Consider the following 25,725-nt stretch of genomic DNA (forward strand, 5'->3'; position numbering starts at 1 on the left):
ACAGGAGGAAAACTTTTTACATGGAAGTACAGATTTTAACACCTTTAACCATTCTAAATGATACTTTCCTATATGAAAGCTTACCATTGTTCTTCCATTTTTTTTTAACAGTGGCATTTGTAATAACAAGGCCGTAAGCACAGGTCAGACCATGGATGGCTCCACATTACTTTAACTACAACTTTCACAGTTAATAATTTCATGGAGTACAAAGGAGATTTTGGTAGATTAAACTTAGTCACCATTCACTTTCATTGCAACTTTTTAAAAAATAGAAAAATTTGTTAATCTTTTTTCAAGTCCTATGGGTTTGGGTCAAGATAGTAGTCTTATATATTCACCCTAATCGATTTAATATGCATTTATACCAATTACCAGTTAGTGTTACTTCAGTAAAACATTTTCGTTTGGATGATGAGGTGTATTTTAAACAACTTGTAATCGATGTTGATGTATTTGCACACTGTTGTCTCTCTTTACTTCATCAGTTCGAGTGGTTCGACTTCCTCAATATAGTGCTTTAAAGTAGAAGAATCTCAGAATTAAAATGGGTCACAAAAGTTTTGGGGTCACAAATTAGTTTTCACTTGAACGTCCTATCTCGTAAGCGAAGGCTGTGTATTCTGTTGCTCATGAAATCACACAGGAGAGCAACAGTTGATGAAGATTTTCACTAAATAATGCATTCAATTTCGGTTTGTTTCTCACCAAACCTTATTGTATGCCTTCAGAACAAGGCATGAGTTCCATACAATAATTAATTAGTCTTCTGAATTATACTTTTGCATCCTTTTTGAAGATTAAAGAGGTTGATTAGATAATTGCATTAATGAGAAATTGAACAGGTGTTCCTAATAATCCTTTAGGTGAGTATATGTTGCCTATATGCTTACATAAAGTACAGCCTATTGCAACAGTACTTGCTATGAGAAGAAATTAGATAGTAAGTGATATTCGGGTCAGGTTCAGGCTTAAAATCTGATGGTATCATTAGGGCCAGGTAGGGTCGGGCCACTCGGTCTCGGGTACAGTTCAGGTTTCATTTTAAGGTCCATGCAGACCTCTACTCTGAGGCACAATAGGAGCTTCCCAGGTCCCCTTGAAGGCAGCACAAGTCTGTTGGAAATGTACCTTGCCACACCACTTCTTCGTACTCTTACCATGGTCAAATGCCTGCAGTTCAGTCAAGCGAGCTCTCTGAACCTTGTTTTTACCCTGTCAACTACATTGACTATCTGATGTAAAAAGTTCTGTTGTGCTATGTGAGTGCTTGTGCTACAAACACTGCTCTTCAAGGGAAGTTAGAAGTTTTCATCTGCAAGGAAAAAATAACCTTTTCCACTTTACATACATTTTTTCCCTTAAAATCCTGGTGGAAATTTGAATTTTTTTTATCCTGAGTGAAAGATTCTAGCCACTGATAAAAGATCTCTCTGTGGATATTTTATGATTTTGATTGTTATTCTTTGAAATAATGTTGCCTTTTCTCTCATGGCAGTTCCACAATGGCATGAATGTATTGTGATTATAAATTGCCCGCTAAGCTCTATTAATACTCGCTGACTTGGATCTTTCAACCTGAGTCACAGATTTAGCCTATATGCTCATATAGGACTGAAGGGATCTCAACTTACCCTAACCAAATTCAAAATGCAACATTTTAGAAGAAATTGAGGAAACTGTTCTCAAATCAGAGCTTTACAGTGAATTCTATCAACATCCATATGCATATAGTATAAATGGTCCATAAGTTCAACCTGCACTCTTTATTGAAGAGGCTGTGCACAGTAGCGTGTTAGTAGTGGCTTGTTTAATGAACGTGAAATGGGCCCTTATATTGCACTCCTTTTAAGACTAAGGTTTTGCTCATATACTTTAGAGCAGTGGTTCTCACCTGGTTTTGCTTCAGGACCCAGATTTTACATTGGAAATGAAATGGCGACCCACCCTAGTAAAAACTTAACCGGTATTTAATGTTTCCTTGGTCGCATTTCCTTTTATGTTGCATAGTTTTTTCATGGTTTTCAAGTACAAGGACATTCATCAAGTGCCATTATGTTTGTTGATGACATCAACAAATTGAAGAGCATATTTACTTTTATGAGCCCATTATTATCCCGTTTGTTTCCTAATTTCAAATATAATTCAAACACAACATACATATTACACAGGAGGAAAGGCTCCTCATTACCATGTAATAGTAATAATAATAACAAAATAAATAATAGCTGAAACACATCTTGAAACTTTAACTACAACTGCTACTGTTGATATAAAATGAGGTCTAATAGATTCTACCTTTAGATTATTTCATATGAAACTATAACTTTTTGTCACTCATGTAAAATCATGAAAAAATTTTGTAAAGGTGATTATGTATAAAGGGGGAAAAAAATTGCGCAAAGTACAGTGTTGCTCTTTTCCTCCTCAGTGCTGTTTGGCATGTCAGGGCTGCCTACTCTTTGAGAGGTTCAACTTGACTTCCTCCATAACACTTTAAACTTGAAAAGTCTCGCTAGAATTGAAATTGGTCACATCAGGTTTGAGGTCTGCACTCCACAATATCGAGGGAAGCCTGGTTGTTGCATGCACGCACCAGAGAGAAGAGCAGATCATGATCGCGAGCTGGTTCCATTACACTTGTGCAAAAGTGCAGATTTGAAGCCTTTAGCTGATTGCGAGATTATCATAAAATCTGCCTCGGCAATCCTGAATCACTTGGGCGGCCACCGAAATATCTTCAATGGGAGAACCATGGCATTGTTCTTTCCCTGCTGTCCGCGACTCAGTCCGAATAGACCTGCGACCCACTTTTGGGTTGCGACCCACCAGTTGAGAAAGCTGTAGATGATATCTCCCATCCACTGCATAAAATAACATGAGAAAACTGATTATTTCAGCAGGGAAACATTTTATTGTGCTTTCAGTGAGGAAGGAGAGAAAGAGAGGGCGTAGAAAGTGATGGAGCAGAACTTGCTTTCCTGGATCAGTTTCCAGTCTGAGGTTTCCAGCTAATAATTTCCAATGAGAGGGCATTTTGTGTGTATATTTGTATGTGTGCTTCACGACCACCTTCCCTTGCCTCTCCCTCAGGGCTTCAGCATTTATTTTTTTGTTTTTGAATTGTTTTTTCCCCTCTGTCCTATTTCTCTGAGCTTGAAGAGCCTACATTGGGTTTAATATCATTTTACAATCAGATTTTTCTGCAGGGCATGGACTTTTGACTTCAGTTTGTTGTTCTGTTTAATACCAAAAGAAAAAAAAGAGGGCATGAAGCCTTCAATAGAATAATTTGTCATTGTTGCCGGTATTCCTTATTTCTATTTTGTACATGAGATTCGTGGCTCCACAAGCTGTCTACTTTCCTCTGTCTGTTGCCTGATATGAAACACCATCTGCTGGGTTTTTTTTAAAGCTCAATGCCTGTCATCTATTCTTACCTTTTTACATCCACCAAACCTTACTTTCAGCTCCCCAAAGAATGACCGTGGCTCATTTTCTTTCTGCACCAATGGTAAGATGTGCCTCTACATGCTGATTTACAAGAGGTGCACTGACAGAAATGGAAAAAAAGTGTTTGATTGAACAAGGCCTCAGAAATCTCTTGAGACACAGACATTGGTACATGTGTTGTCTTAATTTACAGATGGTTATTTTTTCTCTCAAAAGAAGGAAAGCAAAAAAAAAAAAAAAAACTCATAAGCTATTAAATTCTGTGGCTCTCTTAACCTTTTGCTTAAATGAGAAATTTGAGTCATTTACATATCAATTTAATTTTCTCTTGTTTTGTGCCTGCTTCATTAAAATGGAATTTGCCAGGCACTGTAATCAGGGTGTAGTACACATTACTGCAGCATGGCGTGCACACATACACACATACGTTTGCTTCTTTCTTTTGCTCTTCCACGTTTTTTTTTTCTTTCTTTCTCATAGACATACAGTACTGTGCTAAAGTTTTAGGCACTTGTGAAAAATGTTGCATAGTGAGGATGCCATAAATACTTTTCATTTATCAGTTAACAGCATACAAAGTCCAGTAAACATAAAAAAAAGCTAATTCAATGTTTGGTCTTTGCCTTAAAACAGCCCAATTCTCCTAGGTACACCTTGACACAGTTTTTCTTGGTTGTTGGTAGATAGGATGTTACAAGCTTCTTGGAGAATTTGCCACAGTTCTTCCATCTATTTAGGCTGTCTCAATTGCTTCTGTCTCTTAATGTCATCCCAGACTGACTCGATGTTCAGTGGAGGACTCAGTGGGGGCAATGCCATCTTTTACAAGGCTCCCTGTTCTTCTATTCTTTTCAATTATCAAATGGAATGGTTGGGAGTCTAAAATGTATATTTCCTATTGACACACTAAAATTGTAGAAATAAATAACCATCTTAAGACAAATGTTTTTGTAAAACATCTTATGGACTTTTGCACAGTATTGTTTATTCTTTTTGTATTTTCCACACACATACACATGTTCAGCTTCTGTCTTTCTTTCTTTGTTACTTTCTCTCTCTCTGTCTATTACACACGCACTGGTTTCAGCGCAGTGTCTGGTGTTCTTTTGTCGGATAAAACCACTGATCAGAGAAATGAAAGAGAGTGTGTCATTTCACATTCTCTTCTATATGCATCATCCCCAATAATTAAGCTTTCTTCTCCTTTTTGTTACCTTCTCTTCATATTTTTGTATTAATTTTTGCTTGTTTTATACACCGACATTTTGTAAATGTGTGAGTGACACCGGACACAAAAGCCTGAGTTTCTACAGGATCAAAGCCTGTGTGATTCATAGCCAAGTCTGTACTTCGAGCGCATTACTGCACACACTTGTCTGTGCTTGCTTTAATACAGTAAATTCCATTCTCTCATCAAATATTCATGTGCAGATCTTCACAGTTATGAGAGTGAACATTCAGCTATGCAGTAAATATAAACGGAAGCCCTGAACCGCACCAGTTTGTTTTTGTGGTTTACAAGGACATTTTAAAGTTACAAACTAGTAATTATGAGGGTATTATGCTATTAATTTGGTTTATGAGGACACCCTTAGTGTCCCTGTAATTCAAACAGCATAAACAAAATACTAAACAATGTTTTTTGAAAATGTAAAAATGCCAAAAGGTTTCTGAGGGTTAGATTTAGGGGTAGGTGTACTAGGGGATAAAATATATAGTTTGTACAAAAATCATTAACTCGTAATGATAAGAGTAAAACAGTGTGTGTATGTGTGTGTACACAACCAAACATAATCATAACCACACTAACCAGTTTCAGAAATTAACTTGACATTAAGGGGCAATATTTGCCCCGAAGATTTGATTTTCAGGGGATTTTTTAATACCTTTTTGAGGTTTTCTACCAAATAAAACACAACTGTGTCTCTGTCATGGTCCCACTAGTTAAACCAAGTTTTAACACTTTTTATGATATAAACCGGTGAGATTCGATAAACTCTGTTCCATAACAGTTCTAGCAGGACAGTATATCAGAGAATTCAAAATCCTCAGGCTCTGGAGACATTAAAAGACACTTATGTGCTCAAGCTGACACCCATGAATAGGCCACGAGCCAGGGAGTCGATTTGGTCAGAGAGGTGCGGGAAATGCGGCGAGAGATGCTGAATATATTGGCAATGCTGACAAAGGTCATTGCTGACTTTGAGGATCTTGCTGTGATACATCAATTGATCACTGCCATGGAGGCAAAGTTTACTGATGTGGTCACGAGGGTGGGTGATGTCGAGAAATGGATCAATTATCTGGAGTCAACGGATAGGAAATTATCTGCTAATCTGCTAGCAACCAAGGTGGATTTGGAACATGTCTGGGAGAAGTTCGTGGACATGGATTCCACATGGTATTGTCGGAATTCCTGAGGTAAAAGTATGGTGAAATTCCTGGATGGGCTCCGTCCAAGTCTGCTCAACATAACAGGCCATAAGCTGGAAATTGATTCAGCTCACAGGGTTCCGGCTCGGCGGTCCATGGAAGGAGATAGGCCCCAATCAATTCTGGCCAAATTTCTGAGATCATCCGATAAAGATCTTGTGTTACGTGAGGCGAGGAGTAAAGGAAGGCTTTTTTGGAAGAACCACAGCATTTTCTTTTCCCTAGACTTTATGAATTTGATGAGAGAAATGTGATCAATTCAAGGAATGGTAAATGGTCTGCACTTATATAGCGCCTTTTTAACCTTAACGGTATTCAAAGCGCTTTACACTGTGACACATTCACCCATTCATACATACATTCATACACCAGTGACGGCAGAGCTGCCATGTAACTAGCATGCTAGGGAGCGATTAGTGGCCAACACGCTCTACCAACTGAGCCACTGCCGCCCCAATACAACAAACTTTTACATCAACAGACGTTCGCTTTTGCACCAGTATTCCTGGCCAAATTGAGAATATTTTGTAGAATAACACACCTTCAGGACAGTTTTATGGTTGAAGCTACATGCTCTTTGTGTTTAGTCTACTTTTTGGCATAGGTTTTATAGATTATCTTTTGCTGTGTAATTCTGTCTCACAAAATTTGTATAGAATCACTTGAGGAATCCGACGGCAAGGTTGTCATGGGGGCTCTTGTAGACGTACATGTACTGTTTGAGTTTGGAGGGACAGATGCCAATTGGCGCTGTCGTGCGCGGTGTTAATGCTCATGTTTGTCTTTTTTCATTTTTATTTATTTTTTGCTCTAGGGGATATTCGGGGTTTGATATAGAGGCAGAGCTGAAGCGCAGAATGTTGTCTAATGGCCTCAGAGAATTGACCTGATTGAAATACAGATATAATAATATTTTGACACGAAAGGAGAAGTTTTGGCTATTCAGGGCATGACAGTCATACTTTGAGTCAGGGGACAAAGCAGGGAAGCCTCTGGCTAGATACAATTCCCTCAGTGAACTCTGCTGGTGGTGAAATATTTACCTCGGTCACTTATATTAATAATGCTTTTAAAAATTATATCTTGATCTCTATAGTTCCACATCTTCTATAGTTCCACATCTTCATCTACTGATGTGCCTGTAACCGTTAGCAGCCACGATAAGAAAGGAGGATATTTTCCAGGGGTGGTGGTGGGAGGTGTGGCGCATACGCTTTTGCTTTACGTGGATTATATTTTATTATTCGTCTCCGACCCTACTAGATATTTGCCTTTCCACCACAGAATTATTCATTCCTGTTATAAATTCACAGGATACAGAGTTAATTGGTCTAATCCAAGGCTCTGACAGCATACTGCCCTGTAACGGCTTTTCAACCGGATACCTCCCAGTGGCCAAAAAAGGACATTAAGTATTTAGGTATTTTATTCCCAGCAATTATTTGTGTGATTTAGTTGGCTAATTTTTACCCTTTAGTAAAACGTTTTTCAAATGATGTGGGCAGGTGTGCTTCATTACATTTATCTATGATTGGGAAGTTTAATGTTATTAAAATTAATTGTATTCCAAAATTCAGCTACCTACAATCTCTCCCTATAGAGGTCCACCTCTCTTATTTTAAGCAATTTGAAAGCATGAGGACGAATATCACTGGTTTAATGGCAGGTTCCATTTTGACAACTAACTCCCTATAGTGTGACAACATGCCCCACATTTGGACATCACAAAAGGTCAAAATGTGCTCAATGAACTTTATCTTTTTTTCCTTGGAAAAATTTTTTGGAAAATACCTTTTTGGCTGTCAAAAACACACCTACCCTGAGAAATATTAGTTGGAAAATTAACCACAGTTTCCCCTGTATGTATGGTTGTTGTTGTTGTTGTTGTTGTTGTTGTTTTTATATCAGAGGTATTAAGACACTGCTTTGTGTGTCTTTTTGCAGATGAGTAATGAGATCATCCATCTGTGCTGTAAAGAGATCTCTCTGGACAGGATCTTCCAGGGTTACGTGATCTCCAGCAAACAGATTCTGAAGGACTGTATCCAGTGCTGCCTGGCCTGGAAGGAGCTCTACCTGCACACCTCCCAGCTCCATCACAAGTACAGTAGCACTAAATCACAGTTTCTGTCTCTTTCTTTCTGAATTGTGCTCAGTACCTTATACACTCCATTTCTAACTGCACTGTGGTTCCACTGTATTACAGCAGCACCCCTATAATTTACACACCATAACTTTGAGAGTTACTAAAGTTAACCGTGTCATTTAATTTCAAATACAATTAAACTTCTTCAGTTAATTATTTCTGCTTAAACTCTGTACTATCTTTGTACTATTTCATAGCATCATCACCATCACAACTACTATTACAACCATTACTACTGTCATTTCCAACATTATTAGTACTATTATTAGTACTGCTACTAGTGGACTCTGTATTGTTACTATAGCCACCACTTCTACGACTACTAATACAACTATTTCTACAAAAACAGTTTTCTCTGTATTAATACTAGGTATAGATCAATACAGTATATAATGACCAGACTGATTTATTGGTGGACATTTGACCATTCCTAATTGGCTGATTATCAAAAGTGATCATTTCAGGCGTCATTTCCAATTTTGAATAAATGTTGAGTAAAATAAGTTTTTATATATAACTTATTTTATATCATTTAATTGTATTATAAATACCGCCATTGTATCTGCCATCCGCAGTGCCGCACTCTGCTCTCTATATATTGAAACTGGCCATTAAAAACTCATCAGTCAAACACTAATTACTGCCTCTACTAATACAATCAGTGCCATTAATGTTAGTATGACTGTAAACTTTAACATTTTCCTACTATATTTCTCTGTACTACTGATACTAATTATATGATCATTACTGCTAATATTGCTGCATCCTCTAGCACTGTTACTATGGTTGTCTGCATTACTATCACTACTACATAACTTGCTGAAAAGACAAGCTTAGTCCAGCATGAATTTTCATAGCATAGCCATGCTGTTCAACAGCAAAAAATGCTGGCCAACCAGCATAGTGTTTCTGACAGTTTGTTGACCAAGGAACCTTTACTGATTAAGCTAGTTAAAAGGGGTAGTTCAACCCAAAATGTAAATTCTCTCATCATTTACTCACCTTCATGCTATCCCAGATGTGTATGAATTTCTTTCTTCAGCAGAACACAAATGAAGATTTGTAGATAATATCTCAGCTCTGTAGGTCCACACAATGTAAATGAATAGGTACCATGATGTTGAAGCTCCAAAAATCACAAAGGTCAGTGTAAAAGTAATCCATATGACACAGTGGTTTAATCAATGTCTTCTGAAGTGATTTGATAGCTGTGAGTGAGAAACAGATCAAAACTGTAGTCAGTATTTTCTAAAAATTCTCCTCCCTGTTCAGTCAATCTCCACTTTAACTTTCACATTCTTCTTGTGATTTTGGTGATTCATATTATACATGCCAATGCCCCCTACTGGGCAGAGAAAATAATGTCTTTCAGAAATGTACTTAAATATTAAATGGACCCTGTTTCTCACCCATACCTATCATATCACTTCTGAAGATATTTATTTAACCACTTGAGCCTTATGGATTAACTTTATGCTGCATTTATGTGCTTATTGAAGCATCAAAATGTTGGCACCCATTCACTTGCATTGTATGTACCTACAGAGCTGAGATATTCATCTAAAAATGTGTGTTCTGCAGAAGAAAGAAAGTCATACACATCTGGGTTGGCATGAGGGTGAGTAATTGATGAGAGAATTTTCATTTTTAGTTGAAGTAAACCTTTAACTAGCTTTATCAGCAAAGGTTCCTTGATCAACAAACTGAACGATTCCTTTAAGCTGCCTAGTGTGGATACTTGCAAAATAGCATCCCATGCTGGGTGCCGTCCTCAGAACAACATATTATGGTGAACAGCAGTGCTGGTATTTTAAACAGGCTAATATGACTATTATAATTGCTGCTACTACTTCTGCTTCCTTTACCAGTTTACTCTAGATGTCTGCATTATTACCACAACCATTACTACATTTCTGCTGCCACAAATACAAAATCACCGTTACACACACTGTTTCTGCTGCAACAATGTCCAGCAGTTTAACTGCTGCTACTTCTACTGACACCTCAGCTGTTACCACTCCATGAGCTTTTCTTGCACTCATTGGTCAGCTCGGGAGTCAGCTGTAGACAGTAAGCTATCAGTTTCAGTTCAGGTCTTTCTTTCTATACAGTTTCCAATACAGACAACACTTTAAGCCTATGTTTTATTTACTTTGTGTGTCTCAGCTTTAAAGCGTTTTCTCTGTCCCTCATTTCTACCATCCCTGGCTCCACTTAACTCACCTAGCCATCTCAACCTCTCCGCACAATACTGTACCTGCACTCTTTCTCTCCTGCGCGCAATGGAAATGATACCTCCACACTACTAAATGAAGGTGCCATAGCTCGGCTGTGATTACTGCCCTTCTACCAAAAAGAACAGCATTTTACGGTGTGATGACAGAGTTTCTTCTTCAAAGTGATGGCAATTTACTGCAAAATGACAGAGGCTGCAGAATCCATTTAAAGGAGCTCTCTCAGTGTCATCTGGAGTTTTATATTGCACTTAGGTTTAGGTTGACGCTTCTCTTGGTGCTGTGAAACTTTGCAATGGTGTTTCATCATCATGTCGCAGTAGAATGTAATGTCTGCTTCATAGTTTTTCACTGTAAACGATAGCATAACTCATAATGCTGCGATGTTGAATGATAACACTGTAGCAAATGCTGGACTTTTGAAGTTGGAATGTAACAGATTTGGTGGGAGGAATACTTTATTCTGTTGTAGAAACATTTATTTCCCCAGCAAGCTAAGCAACAACATTCTTCTTCTGTCTTCCCTATATGATACAGTCAATCAGTTTTGCCTTTTTCAGACAGCAAAGGGCTCTTGAGAGTTTGTGAAAAATAATGTACGTTCAACCAAACAAAACACATTGTTCTCAGTGGGTTACACCCTAAGGTGTCTTGTATTCACCTAAATGCTGCATTTTTTAAATATTTTACCATCTCTGGGTCTGTACATAAGAGAGAGAAAGTGGGCCTTTAGTGTAGTGGGCCTGCTGGTTATTATTATGACAGTTGGCTTAATTTGTTATGATGGAATTAGAAGATTTGCTTTGCACCACAGATGTTTGTGTCTCCAATATTTTACTTGAGTAGCTGACCCCATCCTTTAAATTACAACCAGTGCACAAGGAACAAGCTATTTCGCCTCTCTGAACAAGGTCTTGCCTTCTGGTTCTGAACTACTTACCAGGTTTAAACAATTTTCTTACAAGGCAGCATAGAAACTAGTGATGTTTCGTTTGTCTTTTTTTTGTCAGTCTTTTTTTTAACAAATCCTTTAGGTTTATGAATCGTTTGTGTTCACCTTCATACACTGACTCATATTTCTCATTCACTGGTGTCTCTCCCTTACGAAGCCAATGAGCTCTATTTTGAAGCATGAGACTGCTTTGGTCGCTTTTCTCGCCTGTAAAAAGACTGACTATAGCATGAGCCTATAGCATTCGAATGCGGGCTGTAAAGGACCATATCTTTTGTTTCACCTGCTAAAAGACTATTTCCGTTCACTGAACCAGTCGAGTTGATGGTTTCAGTCTGAATAAGATGTGACTCTTGTTCATGAACGAACTGAATTTAATGGTGTACTTGCTCGCAAACTATATTAACGAATCACTCAGTCATCTCGTTCATGAAAGAGGATCTGCTGACTGACTGAACGAGAGGAAGCATGTTGTTCGTTCAGTTCAGGATAAATAAGACCTGATTTCTATAGCTCGAGCCAATAGCATTCGAGTGTTAGCTGTGAGTATATAATTGGTTCAACCCACTAAACAAATATACTCCTTCACTGAACCAGTTGTCATTTGATTCTGAATGAGTCGAGACATCTCGTTCATAAACAAACTGAATGTACTGATACACTCGTGGGTTGGCTGCAAAATGGGCCGAATGGGCCGTTATAAGCTAAAACGAACCGCCGTGTTATTCAGAACGGACCACAAAATGGCACCGCAATATGCAGAAAAGGACAGCGAACACCGCCCGATCAACTTTTGGGCCAGTTGCTATGTAAAATCCTGGGCCAATTTCTCTTCCTAGTCCAGCCCTGCCTGAACTCCGGTATTTACGCTGTCGGTCATAAGGTTCTGATTTGTTGTTGCTGTAGTAACCGAAGCATGTAAAGGCACAACCCTCTTCCGGAAAGGGGGCAGGAAGCAGCAGCTCATTTGCATTTAAAGAGACACACACAAAATATTTTTTGATTCCATCCAAAATGAGGCATTTATAACATGGTATAGTAAATTATCCATGGGGTATTATGAGCTGAAACTTCACAGACACATTCTGGGGACACCTGAGACTTATATTACATCTTGTAAAAAGGGTCATAATAGGTCTCCTTTAAACACTCTGCAGTGCTGAAGTCTTTGTAGAATTGTAGACATGCAAATTTAATAAAAAATCATTTGTTAAAGACTGGTTCTGGTCGTGAATGACTCTCGCTCCATCCGAATGTCCGAATATCTACTCCTTACTATATAGTTTATAAAAAATAGTATGCCAATGGAGGGTATGTCTGAATTCTCAGTATTCATAAAACAGAAAGCAAGAAATACCCAAATGACCTACTGTTTCTGGCGAGATCCTGAAGTGCGGATCGACTGGACACTTTAATATTTATGCCTTTATGCCATTATTCCTTGACATCTGGGAAGACATTACATTCAAACTGCTGGATTGTCACCATTCATTTTAACTCTATGTAAGAGCAATTGCAATGAGTGTTCACTAAAGTGTTCATTGATAAGACACTGGGTTAAAAAATGTTACCCCATTCAACGTGAAACTTTTGATCCAGCTTTTTCAAACAGCTTGAGAAAGTAAGACTTGTGTTAATTTGCCTTACTTTAAAAAAAAAAAAAAAGTCCTATTAACTTTTTTAACTCTTTCCCCGCCAGCGTTTTTAAAAAAAAGTTGCCAGCCACCGCCAGGGTTTTTGACGATTTTCGCTAAATTTTAATGGCCCGCAGAATATTTTCTTCCATGAATATATGAAGATGCTATATATATCAAAATATATAAAAACGATTTTATTTTATCTTCATTTGTTCTTTTTTTATTGCCACTTGAACAGAGGTTGGTTTTGTCAAAAACAACATTTCAGACAAAAAGCTGAGAAAAAGGCATGTTTATGTCTGATATTTTGAGCTTCTCAATACTCCACTTCTTCACGTTTGAGACGATCGCAGTCTTTTTCTTTGATCAAAGAGTTGCGTACTCTTTCAAAACATGCGTGCGGGTCTTCCTTACCGTATACCACCTAAAACACGGATACCTGGAAAATTCCGTGTTTGGCGGGGAAGTGTTTTTTCATAAAACCCTGAAAATTCCGTGTTTGGCGGGGAAAGAGTTAATGAAGCTCCATTTTATGAGAGTGAGAAAAATTAAAGCGTCTTCATGCTGCCTAGTTAAGGCTGCTCTGTGCCTGGTCAGAATTCTGTGTTAAGACACATTGCTGCATAAAAGCCAAACTAACTTATCCCTGCTCTGACCCACCTTAGCCCACTAGTAACAAAGGCAGTTCTAATGCTGCTTTGGTTTTGTGTAAATAAAATCAGAGCAGCCTTAAATGTTTTTGTTTTCATGATAGAGCATATATTTTATAATTTAATTTAACATTTAAAAGCATAATTTCAGATTTGTATTAATTTCATATTTCTGTATTCATAATTTTATAATTAAAACAATCTAATTGCATTATTAATGCAATCGTTCTTCCTGTGTAAATGCATTTATGCCATTTACTATCTGAGCAGCATTAAACAGTCTGTGTAAATACACCTGAAGAGATTCATCTTCTGTGCAACCTTTGCAGTGTAAAGATAGCTTTAGTTAGTACACATACAGAGATGTAAAATGAACTCATGTGTATGTGTGATAGGTGGTTTACCTTCTCTAGCTCACACTGCCTGTCATTCTCCTGTGTCTCAGAGTCAGCTGGCTTTTTCTTGCTACTCTTACTGAAATAAAATGCATTATTTGCTGTACTTCATTTTGATTTCTTATACTGATATACTGTACATACACCTATGCAAAAGCAAAACATACCAGCCTTACTGTAGCTGCACGTTTTAACAATAGCAAATTAATGTTCTCTTCAGAGAACATTAAAGTTTAAACTTAGAGTTTAGAATGTGTTTGGTATATCTAGATTTATCTTAAACCAAGAACCATAAAAAATGTTATTGATTAATTTTGTGTTAACTTCTGTAAAGTTTTGTTTGAGTAAAAACAAATATTTCATGATAAATTACTACAAAAATTATTTAACTTAATTTTGTGACACTCAACGTTAACATGTTAATTAGTTTCCTATCTGCTGTTTTGTGCAAGATACGGATAAATGAATTTATTTTTGCCGCCATCAGTTTGTAGTGTAAAAATGTCCAACGAGAACAAATACATGTCCATATATATACAGTCAAAATTAGACAATCATGTCTGGCTCTTGTATTGTTTTGTAAAGTTATGGAGGATGTTGGTATTTGGAAGAAAGACAACCACCCACCACACCCCTACTCCCTTATTAAGGTAAAGAAAAAAGTCCTTATCCTTTATGGGATAATTTACCCAAAAATGAAAATTCTGTCATTATTTTCACATGTTCCATAACCACTTGACATTCTTTCTTCCGTGGAACCCAAAGGAAGATGTTAGGCAGAATCTCTGGAACTGACAGCCTCAGTCTCCATTTACAGTACTTTTATTCTATGGATTAAATATGAAATGAGAGTGGATGGTGACTGAGTCTGTCAGTTCCTAACATTTTCTTTTGTGTTCCATAGAAAAGGGAAGTTAACCTGTTGATACACCCCCCCCCTTTTTGAGCACAAACCATGAAAATGACATACCTGAACTTAAATGGTTGTATTTACTGGACCCTTTGGAGTATGAACACAGTTGTAGTATCTTTTGAAAGAAGACACTTTGGGCTTTATTTCAAGTTTCAGAATTAATATATGTTGTTATTGGTTAAAGTTAGAAAGGCTGAAGTTTATAGTAATGGATATATTTTGTGCTGAACATGTTTTTTTAATAAAAAAAAAAAACAGTAATGAATGTGCCAAGACAATCCAGAAATGCAATGATCTCAAAGCCACAAGTCTAAAGAAGTTATGTTTAAAATGTGAAAATGATCTAACAAAAAATGAGGTTCCTGCAAGCTTTTTTCTCTGAACATCACTGCCAGTGTACAGAGTAAAATTAAGGCTCCGCTTTTCAACATGACACAAAATCTGACTGCACTGCTTGGCTATTATGAATAAAACTACACCGCATTTTTAAAAATAGATTTTGTGGAGACACGCTCATTTTGTTTATGAGACTCTAATATATAAGATCATATACAGTTTTACAACATGAATGCTGCTCAGATTGCATAGTTTTTTGAAGAACGATGACGAAGGGTAATTCTTTCAGGCGAGATCTCATGTAAACACTGGAGAATATATCAATATTACTCAGATGCAGTGCTATTGGATATTTTTCAATGAAAGCTTGCCATGGACAATTGACCCAAGTTTGGCGAACTGGATTCATCCGGCGATCGCCTTTTCATACCAAAGGTATGAAGTCTCGTTTTGATATTCCATGTTTTCATTTGTACTCCTGGCACAAATAACTAAATTACTGTTTCTGGAGCTTTGCTATCGTGAAACAGAGATCAGATATCAATGTTGAACCCTTAGACCTTTGAAACGATGTATAATTTGTTAACATTAATTACATTTATAGACAGTAAATTATATATTAAATGTAAGCAGAGTGACGTCACTACCGCGTGGGGGGAATTACATATCAACAGTTTAAACTAGTTTAAATAAAAAGGTGAGCAAATGGTGACAGAATTAAAATTTTGGGTGAACTATCATTTTAATAATTGGAACAGAGTCTTAGGAATTTGTATATATATATATATATATATATATCTACAGTATCTCACAAAAGTGAGTACACCCCTCACATTTTTGTAAATATTTGATTATATCTTTTCATGTGACAACACTGAAGAAATGACACTTTGCTACAATGTAAAGTAGTGAGTGTACAGCTTGTAACAGTGTAAATTTGATGCCTTATCAAAATAACTCAACACACATCCATTAATGTCTATACCGCTGGCAACAAAAGTGAGTACACCCTTAAGTGAAAATGTCCAAATTGGGCCCAATTCCCTCCCCGGTGTCATGTGACTCATTAGTGTTACAAGGTCTCAGGTGTGAATGGGGAGCAGGTGTGTTAAATGTGGTGTTATCGCTCTCACACTCCCTCAAACTGGTCACTGGAAGTTCAACATGGCACCTCATGGCAAAGAACTCTCTGAGGATCTGAAAAAAAGAATTGTTCTGAAGAATTGCTCTACATAAAGATGGCCTAGGCTATAAGAAGATTGCCAAGACCCTGACACTGAGCTGCAGCATAGTGGCCAAGACCATACAGCGATTTAACAGGACAGGTTGCACTCAGAACAGGCCTCGCCATGGTCGACCAAAGAAGTTGAGTGCTCGTGCTCAGCGTCATATCCAGAGGTTGTCATTGGGAAATAGATGTATGAGTGCTGCCAGCATTGCTGCAGAGGTTGAAGGGGTGGGGGTCAGACTGTCAGTGCTCAGACCATACGCTGCACACTGCATCAAATTGGTCGTCCCAGAAGGAAGCCTCTTCTAAATATGATGCACAAGAAAGCCCAAAAACAGTTTGCTGAAGACAAGCAGACTAAGGACATGAATTACTTGAACCATGTCCTGTGGTCTGATGAGACCAAGATAAACTTATTTGGTTCAGATGGTGTCAAGCGTGTGTGGTGGAAACCAGGTGAGGATTACAAAGACAAGTGTGTCTTGCTTACAGTCAAGCATGTTGGTGGGAGTGTCATGGTCTGAGTGCTGCCGGCACTGGGGAGCTACAGTTAATTGAGGGAACCATGAATGCCAACATGTAATGTGACATACTGAAGCAGAGCATGATCCCCTCCCTTCGGAGACTGGGCCGAAGGGCAGTATTCCAGCATGATAATGACCACAAAGACACCTCCAAGACGACCACTGCCTAAAGAAGCTGAGGGTGAAGGTGATGGACTGGCCATGCATGTCTCCAGACCTAAACCCTGTTGGGCATCCTCATCCACTTTACACTCAATTATTTATCAAGATGGCCGTGTTAGCATGAGCGTCTGCTGTGTGATTCGACTGCTATGTAATTTGGACTAGATTATAACTGTTACCCTCAACCATTTTATATTTATTTTTAGCACTTAAGTCTCCAAGTATTCTGTTATATTATCTTTTCTTCTGTCGCGATTCTCTCCAGCATGGATCAAGCCGAGATCTCACTACAAACAGTTTGGGACGCAATACAGCTAATTAAAGTTGAAATGACTGCCCACCTTGATTCAAAAACTGAGATTATACAAACTAGCCTTACCAGCATCCACGGATCTTTATCTTCATTGTGTGATCAAATCTCGGAGCTTGAACACAGGGTGAGCTCTAATGAAGATAACATTGAAGATCTGTCGAAACGTGTGCAAACACTTGAAAAAGAGAATGCCTACTTGAAGGACAAAGTTGACGACGCTGAGAACAGAAGTCGGTCATGTAATCTTCGGTTCATCAATGTGCTCGAAAAGAGTGAAGGTAGTGATGTGATCGTCTTTGTGAATCAGCTGATTCCACTTCTTCTCGGCAGAGATCAATCCTTTGCTGCACCGGCTATTGAGATGGCCCATCGCTCTCCTGCATTTAGTTCTGGTTCCAGGCCTATGCCCAGACCTATTTTGGTCAAATTTCTGCATTTCCAGGACAAGGCAAAGATCCTACGTTTGGCCAGGGAGAAGAAAGAACTACTTTACAAAGGTACTCGAGTTTTCATTTATCCTGATTTTAGTGCTAGCCTGATCAAGAAGCGTCGGCAGTTTGATGCTGTGAAAAAGAAACTCCGTGCTGTGGATATTAAATACTCTTTGCTGTATCCCTGTACGTTGAGGGTGATGGTGCATGGAAAACCGAAATTATTTCGTAGTTCTGAGGAGGCAGAGACGTTCTTTCGAGATCTTTCTGTATCCCCATGATTATGTATTCTCTGTTCTGTAACTAACTTTTTTTGTTAGTGTATGTTATTATTTATTTATTTATTTATCTTTTGATCCTACATCCGTTTAGTCCTTTTTCTTTCTTCTTTTTTTATATAATATTATTGTTGCAGTCTGAATCTGGGGCATATTGGTTTTATTTATTTCGATCTTCAATGAAATTATTTTTTTTTTTGTTCGTTTGTGTGTGTGCTGTGTGTGTGTGTGTGTGTATATGTGTAGTGTTCGTGTGATTGCTCAATTTGCTGTATTTCTTTCTCCACCCCTTCCTTTCTTCTATAGTTCATTATTTGGCTGGTTGAATTGTCTTTATTGGTACAATTGAATCTGTTAAAGGTTTAAAGGTTATTCACCTTAACATTAGGAGTCTTGTCTCTAAAATAGATCTCCTCAGAGCCTGGGTTTTTTTTCATAAACCTAATATCATCACTATATCAGAAACCTGGCTACATAACAACATCTCTGATGATGTGATTAAAATTGAGGATTATGTTTTGTACAGATCTGACAGAGCCTCCAGAGGTGGTGGTGTGGCAACTTATGTTTCTGCCATCCTAGTTTCAGAATGTGTTATTCCTAGCATAGATCCTGTTAATTTTGAGTGTCTTTTTGTTAAAGTTACTTTTCATGTAAATAAAAATGTAACTATTGGTAATATTTATAGGCCACCCTCTGCTCCGTCTGACTCTACGATGTGTATTCTGTCAACGATTAACTCCCTTGAGAAGCACAATGAATTGATTATTCTGGGTGACTTTAACAAGAACTGGTTGGATCGTTCCTCTGTTAATGATAAAAATTTACTTGGCAGTATAAATCTCTGTCAGTTAATTACTGTGCCTACCAGAGTTGACCATCGCTCTTCATCTTTGTTGGACTGGATACTCGTTACTAATCCTGAAAGGATAATTAAATCTGGTGTATTGTCAGACTGTTTAAGTGATCATTCGATTATTTACTGTGTCTGGAAAATTAAAATCCCAAGTTCTCCACATAAATACATAACTCTGAGACAGTGTAAAAATATGAATACTGATAATTTTATTCAAGATCTAATTGATGTAAACTGGAATAGGTTTCAGTTAATTCCTTTTGTTGAGGAAGCAACACATTTTTTTTCATTCTGAAGTTATGAATATAATAAATAAATACGCCCCTTTGAGAACTGTTAGAGTTAAAGGCAGACATTTACCTTGGATTAATTCTAATCTTGTTCAACTTTTTAAGCAAAGAGATAAAGCATGGGCTAAACACCGGGTATCTAGAGATCCTAACGATTGGGAAAAGTACAGACATTTGAGAAACTTATCAAAATTGGAAACAAGTAATGCAAAAGCTAATTATTACAAAGATCGCCTTTCTCAAAACTTTCATAACCCTAAACAGTTTTGGAATCAGCTGAGTAATCTGTTAAATAAATCTAAAAAAGCTTGATTAAAAATATTAAATTTAATAATGAAATTATTTCTGATCCTTCACTTATTTCTCAAGCTTTTAATCAACATTTCTCCTCTATATGTGGCTCTCAGTGGTCTGACTCCTTTACTGCATCATTAAATTCAATTACTGTTAATGGATTATTTTCCTTTAAGAAGATTACGCCTGTCGATGTCTACTATGTTATCTGTGATCTAAAAACAAATAGTAGTGCTGGTCCTGATGATTTAGAAGCTAAATTTGTTAAATCCGCCGCTCATGTATTAATGTATCCTCTAGCAGATTTATTTAACTTGTCATTAACTACTTGTTCTATTCCGTCTATATGGAAATGTGCAAAAGTTACTCCATTGTTCAAAGGTGGAGTCTCATCTGATGTCAATAATTATCGGCCAATTTCTATTATTTGTGCTATTGCAAACATTTTTGAGAAATTAATATTTAATCAACTATCATCATTTATTAATTCATTTCACAGTTTATCTCCATTACAGTCAGGCTTTAGACCTAATTTTTCTACTACGACTGCTCTGTTAAAATTTACGAATGATGTGTTCTTGTCCATTGACAAAGGCCAAGCAACAGGTGCCATTTTCATAGATTTTTCTAAGGCCTTTGATATGGTTAATCATTATCTTCTTCTTGATAAGTTGTATTCTATTGGTTTAAATAGAGATGCTCTTCTCTGGTTTAATGCTTATCTTCACAACAGACATCAGTGTGTTGTTTTTCAAGGTTTCCAGTCAGATTATGTAATTGTTGAAAAAGGTGTTCCACAAGGTTCCTCTCTTGGACCATTACTTTTCTCTATTTTTATTAATGATTTACCTCAGATATGTTCAAACTGTTCGGTGCATCTTTATGCTGATGACACGGTAATTTATACCTCTAACTCTGATCTGTCACAAATTCAGAACTCTTTACAACTTGACTTTAATCTGGTTCAATAATGGTTTCATAACAATATGCTTACATTAAATAAGAGGAAGTCTTGCTGTATGATGTTTGGGTCGCGTCGTTGCCATTCGAACACTTTTGATTTGAATATTATTGTTGATGATCTCTTATCTCTTGAGACTGTCAATGCATTTAAATATCTCGGCCTTTGGATCGACTCTCTCTTTTAAGCCCATATAGATTATATTATTAAAAGAATTTATCACTGCCTGCGCTTATTTTATTGCTCAATTAATTGCTTTACATTTCAAGACAGGAAAAGAATTGTTTCTCAGTTAATATTTCCTCTTATTGTCTACGCTGATACTGTTTACCTATGATTTCTAAGATATTTATCTTAAGCCTCTTAATGTTGTTTATAATTCTTTGTGTAGATTTGTGTTAAGGTGTCCATATCGTACTCATCATTGCCATATGTATGAATTGCTTAATTGGTTGCATCCTAAATCTAGAAGACAATTTCATTGGCTTTTGTTTATCTTTAAATGTGTTTATTTTGTTTGTCCTTCTTATTTGAATGAACTTTTGATTCCATATAGATCTCCCTACTCTCTTAGACATTTGCAACATCCTTTTTTCTTTGTTCCAAAAACTGTTAGTGTAGTTGGACGTAGGTCATTTCTGTATAAAGCCCCTTTTGACTGGAATAATCTTCCTGTTTCTCTGAGATCTATTACCTCTCTTAATTGTTTTAGGTTATGCCTATTCTCTTATCTTAAAATAACTTGTCTATGTTTCTGATTTTACTTTTTCTCTATGTACTTGAGATTCATTTGAGGTTCTTTTGCTGATATTATGTGGCTCTATGTTGATGCTGAGATTTTGTATTGAAACTATGCTGTGGGTGTGGGAAGCCCACAAGAGTGTGGGAAGTAGGTTGAGCTTTTGTTTTTGTAGTTTTGTTTTGTAATGTTGTTTTGCTTTATGTTGTCTGTGCTGTATATTGTTTATGTTTTTAAGACCCCCTTGAAAATGAGATGTTACATCTCAAGGGGCTATCCTTTCAATAAATTCACATCAAAATGGAAGGTGGAGGAGCACAAGGTCTCTAAAATCCACCAGCTCTGTGATGTCATCATGGAGGAGTGGAAGAGTATTCCATTGGCAACCTGTGAAGCTCTGGTGAACTCCATGCCCAAGAGGGTTAAATCAGTGCTGGAAAATAATGGTGGCCACACAAAATATTGACACTTTGGGCACAATTTGGAAATTTTCACTTAGGGATGTACTCACTTTTGTTGCCAGATGTTTAGACATTAATGGCTGTGTGTTGAGTTATTTTGAGGGGACAGCTAATTTACATTGTTATACAAGCTGTACACTCACTACTTTACATTATAGCAAAGTGTCATATCTTCAGTGTTGTCACATGAAAAGATATAATCAAATATTTACAAAAATGTGAGGGGTGTACTCACTTTTGTGAGATACTGTATATAAGCTTGTGAATGGAATCATTATAGAAGAGCATGCCAGTATTGTTTTTATCATGAGGCATTTGTTGTTGTAGTATCATTAATGTTCTGCCTGCTACAGCAATAACAGCCTGCACTCCTGTGGCTTGGGCTGGTGGCAGCACTCGAAGTGAATCAATTGCTGCTCTCAGTAAATTCAATACAGAGCTGCAACTAAAAACTTAAGGCACAGCAGGCCTCTGGCATAGAATTTCATTGTCCCTGCTTGATGATGTATTGAGTGTGGGTGTGAATGGCCTGTGTAAAGCTGACAGTGTTAGAAAAGGGTAATGGTAAATCTGGATCGAGATACTCAACGTTTAGTATTAAGCAAAGCATGAACCCTTTCTAGTTTAAACACACACTCACACACATCCTATCTTAGTCCTTCAGAGTTTAGTTCTGGGGCTATATCTTAGAGGTTTGGGGTATGCAGTGGGGGAATTTCAGCTGTCATATGTGCATGTTTTTGTGATGAACACGTTGTGAGCTGTGGAATACTTGCTGTAGGAAGCACATGCACTTAATGTCTTACATTGTTACCATCATTTTGTTGTTCTTTGCATAGAGAGGAAGAGCAGAAACATCAACATGTGTCATTGGCACTTTTATAGCTCACAACAGTGCCACATTTAATGCTGTGTCTTCTGTGAAGAAAAAAAAAAGATTGATCAAAGCTGGTCATCAACACTATCAGTTTAGACAGCCATGAATCAAAAGGTCATCTGTGTTTTTCTCCAAAGCAGTTTTTCTGGGTCGTTTGTATAAGCAAAGATGGTTTGGTTAATCTCATGGTATGTGTATGTGTGGGTGGGTTTACGTGGTTTACAAGGACATTTTTTAATATTACATGGGTATTATGCTATGAATGTGGTTTATGAGGACATTTCTAGTGTCCCCATAATTAAAACTTAATTAAAACGTATCGCTTATAAAACATACTGAACTATGTTTTTTGAAAATGTAAAAATGCAGAAAGTTTTATATAAGGGTTAGGTTTAGGGGTAGGTTAGGTGATAGAATCTATAGTTGTACAGTATAAAAATCATTATGTCTATGAAGAGTCCTCATAAGGATAGCCGCACCAACATATATATGTGTGTGTGTGTGTGTGTGTGTGTGTGTGTGTGTGTGTGTGTGTGTGTGTGTGTGTGTGTGTGTGTGTGTGTGTGCATGTGTATGTGCATGTGCGTTTGCATTTTTTCGTCTGTGTGATTAATGTGATGTTAGCTGCTGCATGCCCTTTTCATCTGTCCTCCTTGTGGCCTCTCCATTTCTCTCTTTCTTTCTCTTTTTCTCATTAAAGCTTACTTAATCTAATTTTTTAGATTAAGTAACACACTTCATTCTTTCTCCACCTCTTTCTTCTTTTTTGCAATTGCAAATGAGATATCTTGAAGACCTCTGAAAAAATTGTGAACCTCCACAAGTTTGGTTTTCCTTGGGATCAATTTCCAAATGCCTGAAGGTACCATGCTCATCTGAACAAACAATAATAAATATAAACACCATTGGACCACGCAGTCATACCGCTCTGGAAGGAGACGCATTCTGTCTTCCAGAGATGTACAGTATGTAGTTTAGTGCGAAACGTAAAAATCAATCCCAGAACAACAGCAAAGGACCTCATGTAGATGCTGTAGGAAACAGGTAGACAAGTATCTATATCCACAGTAAAACGAGTCCTGTACCGACATAACCTGAAAGGCTGCTCAGCAAGGAAGAAGCCACTACCCCAAAACCACCATAAAAAAACCCCAGACTACAGTTTGCAAGTGCACATAAGGACAAAGATCTTACTTTATGGAGAAATGTTCTTAAAGTCTTTAAAGCCACAGAACACCATCCCAACTTTGAAGCATGGGGGTGGCAGCATCATGTTGTGGGGGTGCTTAGCTGCAGGAGGAACCGGTGCAAAATAGATGGCATCATGAGGAAGGAAAATAATGTGGATATATTGACGCAACATTTCAAGATGTCAGTCAGGAAGTTTAAATTTGGTCGCAAGTGGGTCTTCCAAATGGACAATGACCCCAAGCATACCTTCAAAGGTGTGTCAAAATGGCTTAAGGACAACTAAGTCAAGGTATTGGAGTGGCCATCACAAAGCACTGACCTCAAGGGGTATACCGATATAAAAAGGAGGCCTACAAACCTGACTCAATTACACCAGTTCTGTATGGAGGAATGGACCAAAATTCCAGCAACTTATTGTGAGAAGCTTGTGGAAGGCTACCCAAAACATGACCCAAGTTAAACAATTTAAATGCAATGCTAACAAATACTAATAAAGTGTATGTAAACTTCTGACCCACTGGGAATGTGATTGAAATGTGAAGAAATAAAAGCTGAAATAAATAATTTTCTCTATTATTCTGACATTTCACATCCTTAAAATAAAGACCAAAGTAGTGATCCTAACTGACCTAGGACAGGGAATGTTTTCTATGATTAAATGTCAGGAATTTGAAAAACTTTAAGTTTAAATGTATTTGGCTAAGATTTATGTAAACTTCTGAATTCAACTGTATATACTGTATAAAATATAAATTCTTATTTTTACTTTTTATTTTAGAGTAAATTAGAATGGACATTTTCTTTAGAAACTGGTAGCTCAATTGTTTCTCCTAGACAGTAATGACATTAAATAGAGAACAAATCGAGACTTTTGCTAAAAATTCTAAATAAAAATAAAAACTTATAGTAATCTCATGTGTCACCTCTTCTTAACAATGTCAAAACTGCTTAGATTTGCCCTGATAGTCTGCAGTCACAAGAGATTTTATTATTAACTGAAATATTTCTCATCATCTTTTCTTTTCTTCATTAGGTTTATTGAATTACAGAGTTAATTATGTTAGATTTTCTTTACAATGCCTTTAAAGGTTGCCCAATACAGAGTTTGAATCGCAACCGTTGTGGTTGTCCCAGACATTCTTCTGTATAATGATGGATTGGGCCTGAATCCTTTCTGACCATCTGAATCACAAATTACCTCATGAAATATTTTTCATGAATGTAATCATTGCCATGGTGCCACCATTGCTATCAACTGCTGAGAAAGTCGTGCTTTGAAAGAAAGATATGGAGATTGTTTTTGTTTGTATGCATTTAAACACACATAACAAACAAATGTGTGTCTTAACTGGTCACTGAGACACAAAGAGACTTCAAAACTCATGAGTTACCAGTTTGAAACATTCTTACAAATTACTCCCTGAGTAATGTCATGATCCATGGTATGATGTAACTCATTCAAATGGATGTGACCCTGGAGCCAGAGAGCATGTAAGAGAATAAACATTGCTTATTGTCTGTAATCTCTGTTACCGCCTGTGCCTAACATTCACCCGTGTCCTCCTGTATGTTCAGTCAGTGCATTCATCCTTATAGGCCCAACGACGACCTTCTCTGAGACCTGCACCATTGGATCATCTTTCTCTTAATCACTCTCTCTCTCTCTCACTTTCCACTTCTCTCACTCTCTCAGACCAACCGTGTTCATCTCTTTTCATCTGTTATCCTTAGCTGATCCCTCTGTAAGTTGTACAAAAGTAGTCCTCCCAACCTCACTTCCTCTCTTTCTTTTGCATAACAGGCGTGTACTGGAGCATTATTACCCTCTGTATGAGGGGCTCCATAAGCCCTGTTTTAATTAGCCACCAATTTGGATGGATTTACAGTTTTCCACATGCCAAAACATTCTTATTGGCCATTTATCCCTGCGGTTAAATGGCATAGCTGTCAAACTGACCACAATTCACGCTA

At 37.3% G+C, this 25,725-nt stretch overlaps 1 protein-coding gene across 1 annotated transcript in view; it reads left to right on the forward strand.

Moving 5' to 3' along the window:
• dnah2 (dynein, axonemal, heavy chain 2) overlaps positions 1-25,725 on the forward strand; it is a 259,741-nt gene that overhangs the window by 19,225 nt on the left and 214,791 nt on the right. Inside the window, exon 8 of the mRNA XM_052139940.1 lies at positions 7,831-7,988. Coding sequence (XP_051995900.1) covers positions 7,831-7,988 — 158 coding nt within the window. The remainder of the gene's footprint in view (positions 1-7,830; positions 7,989-25,725) is intronic.

The sequence above is a fragment of the Xyrauchen texanus genome, chromosome 2, assembly GCF_025860055.1.
Source record: "Xyrauchen texanus isolate HMW12.3.18 chromosome 2, RBS_HiC_50CHRs, whole genome shotgun sequence".
Classification (NCBI taxonomy): Eukaryota; Metazoa; Chordata; class Actinopteri; order Cypriniformes; family Catostomidae; genus Xyrauchen; species Xyrauchen texanus.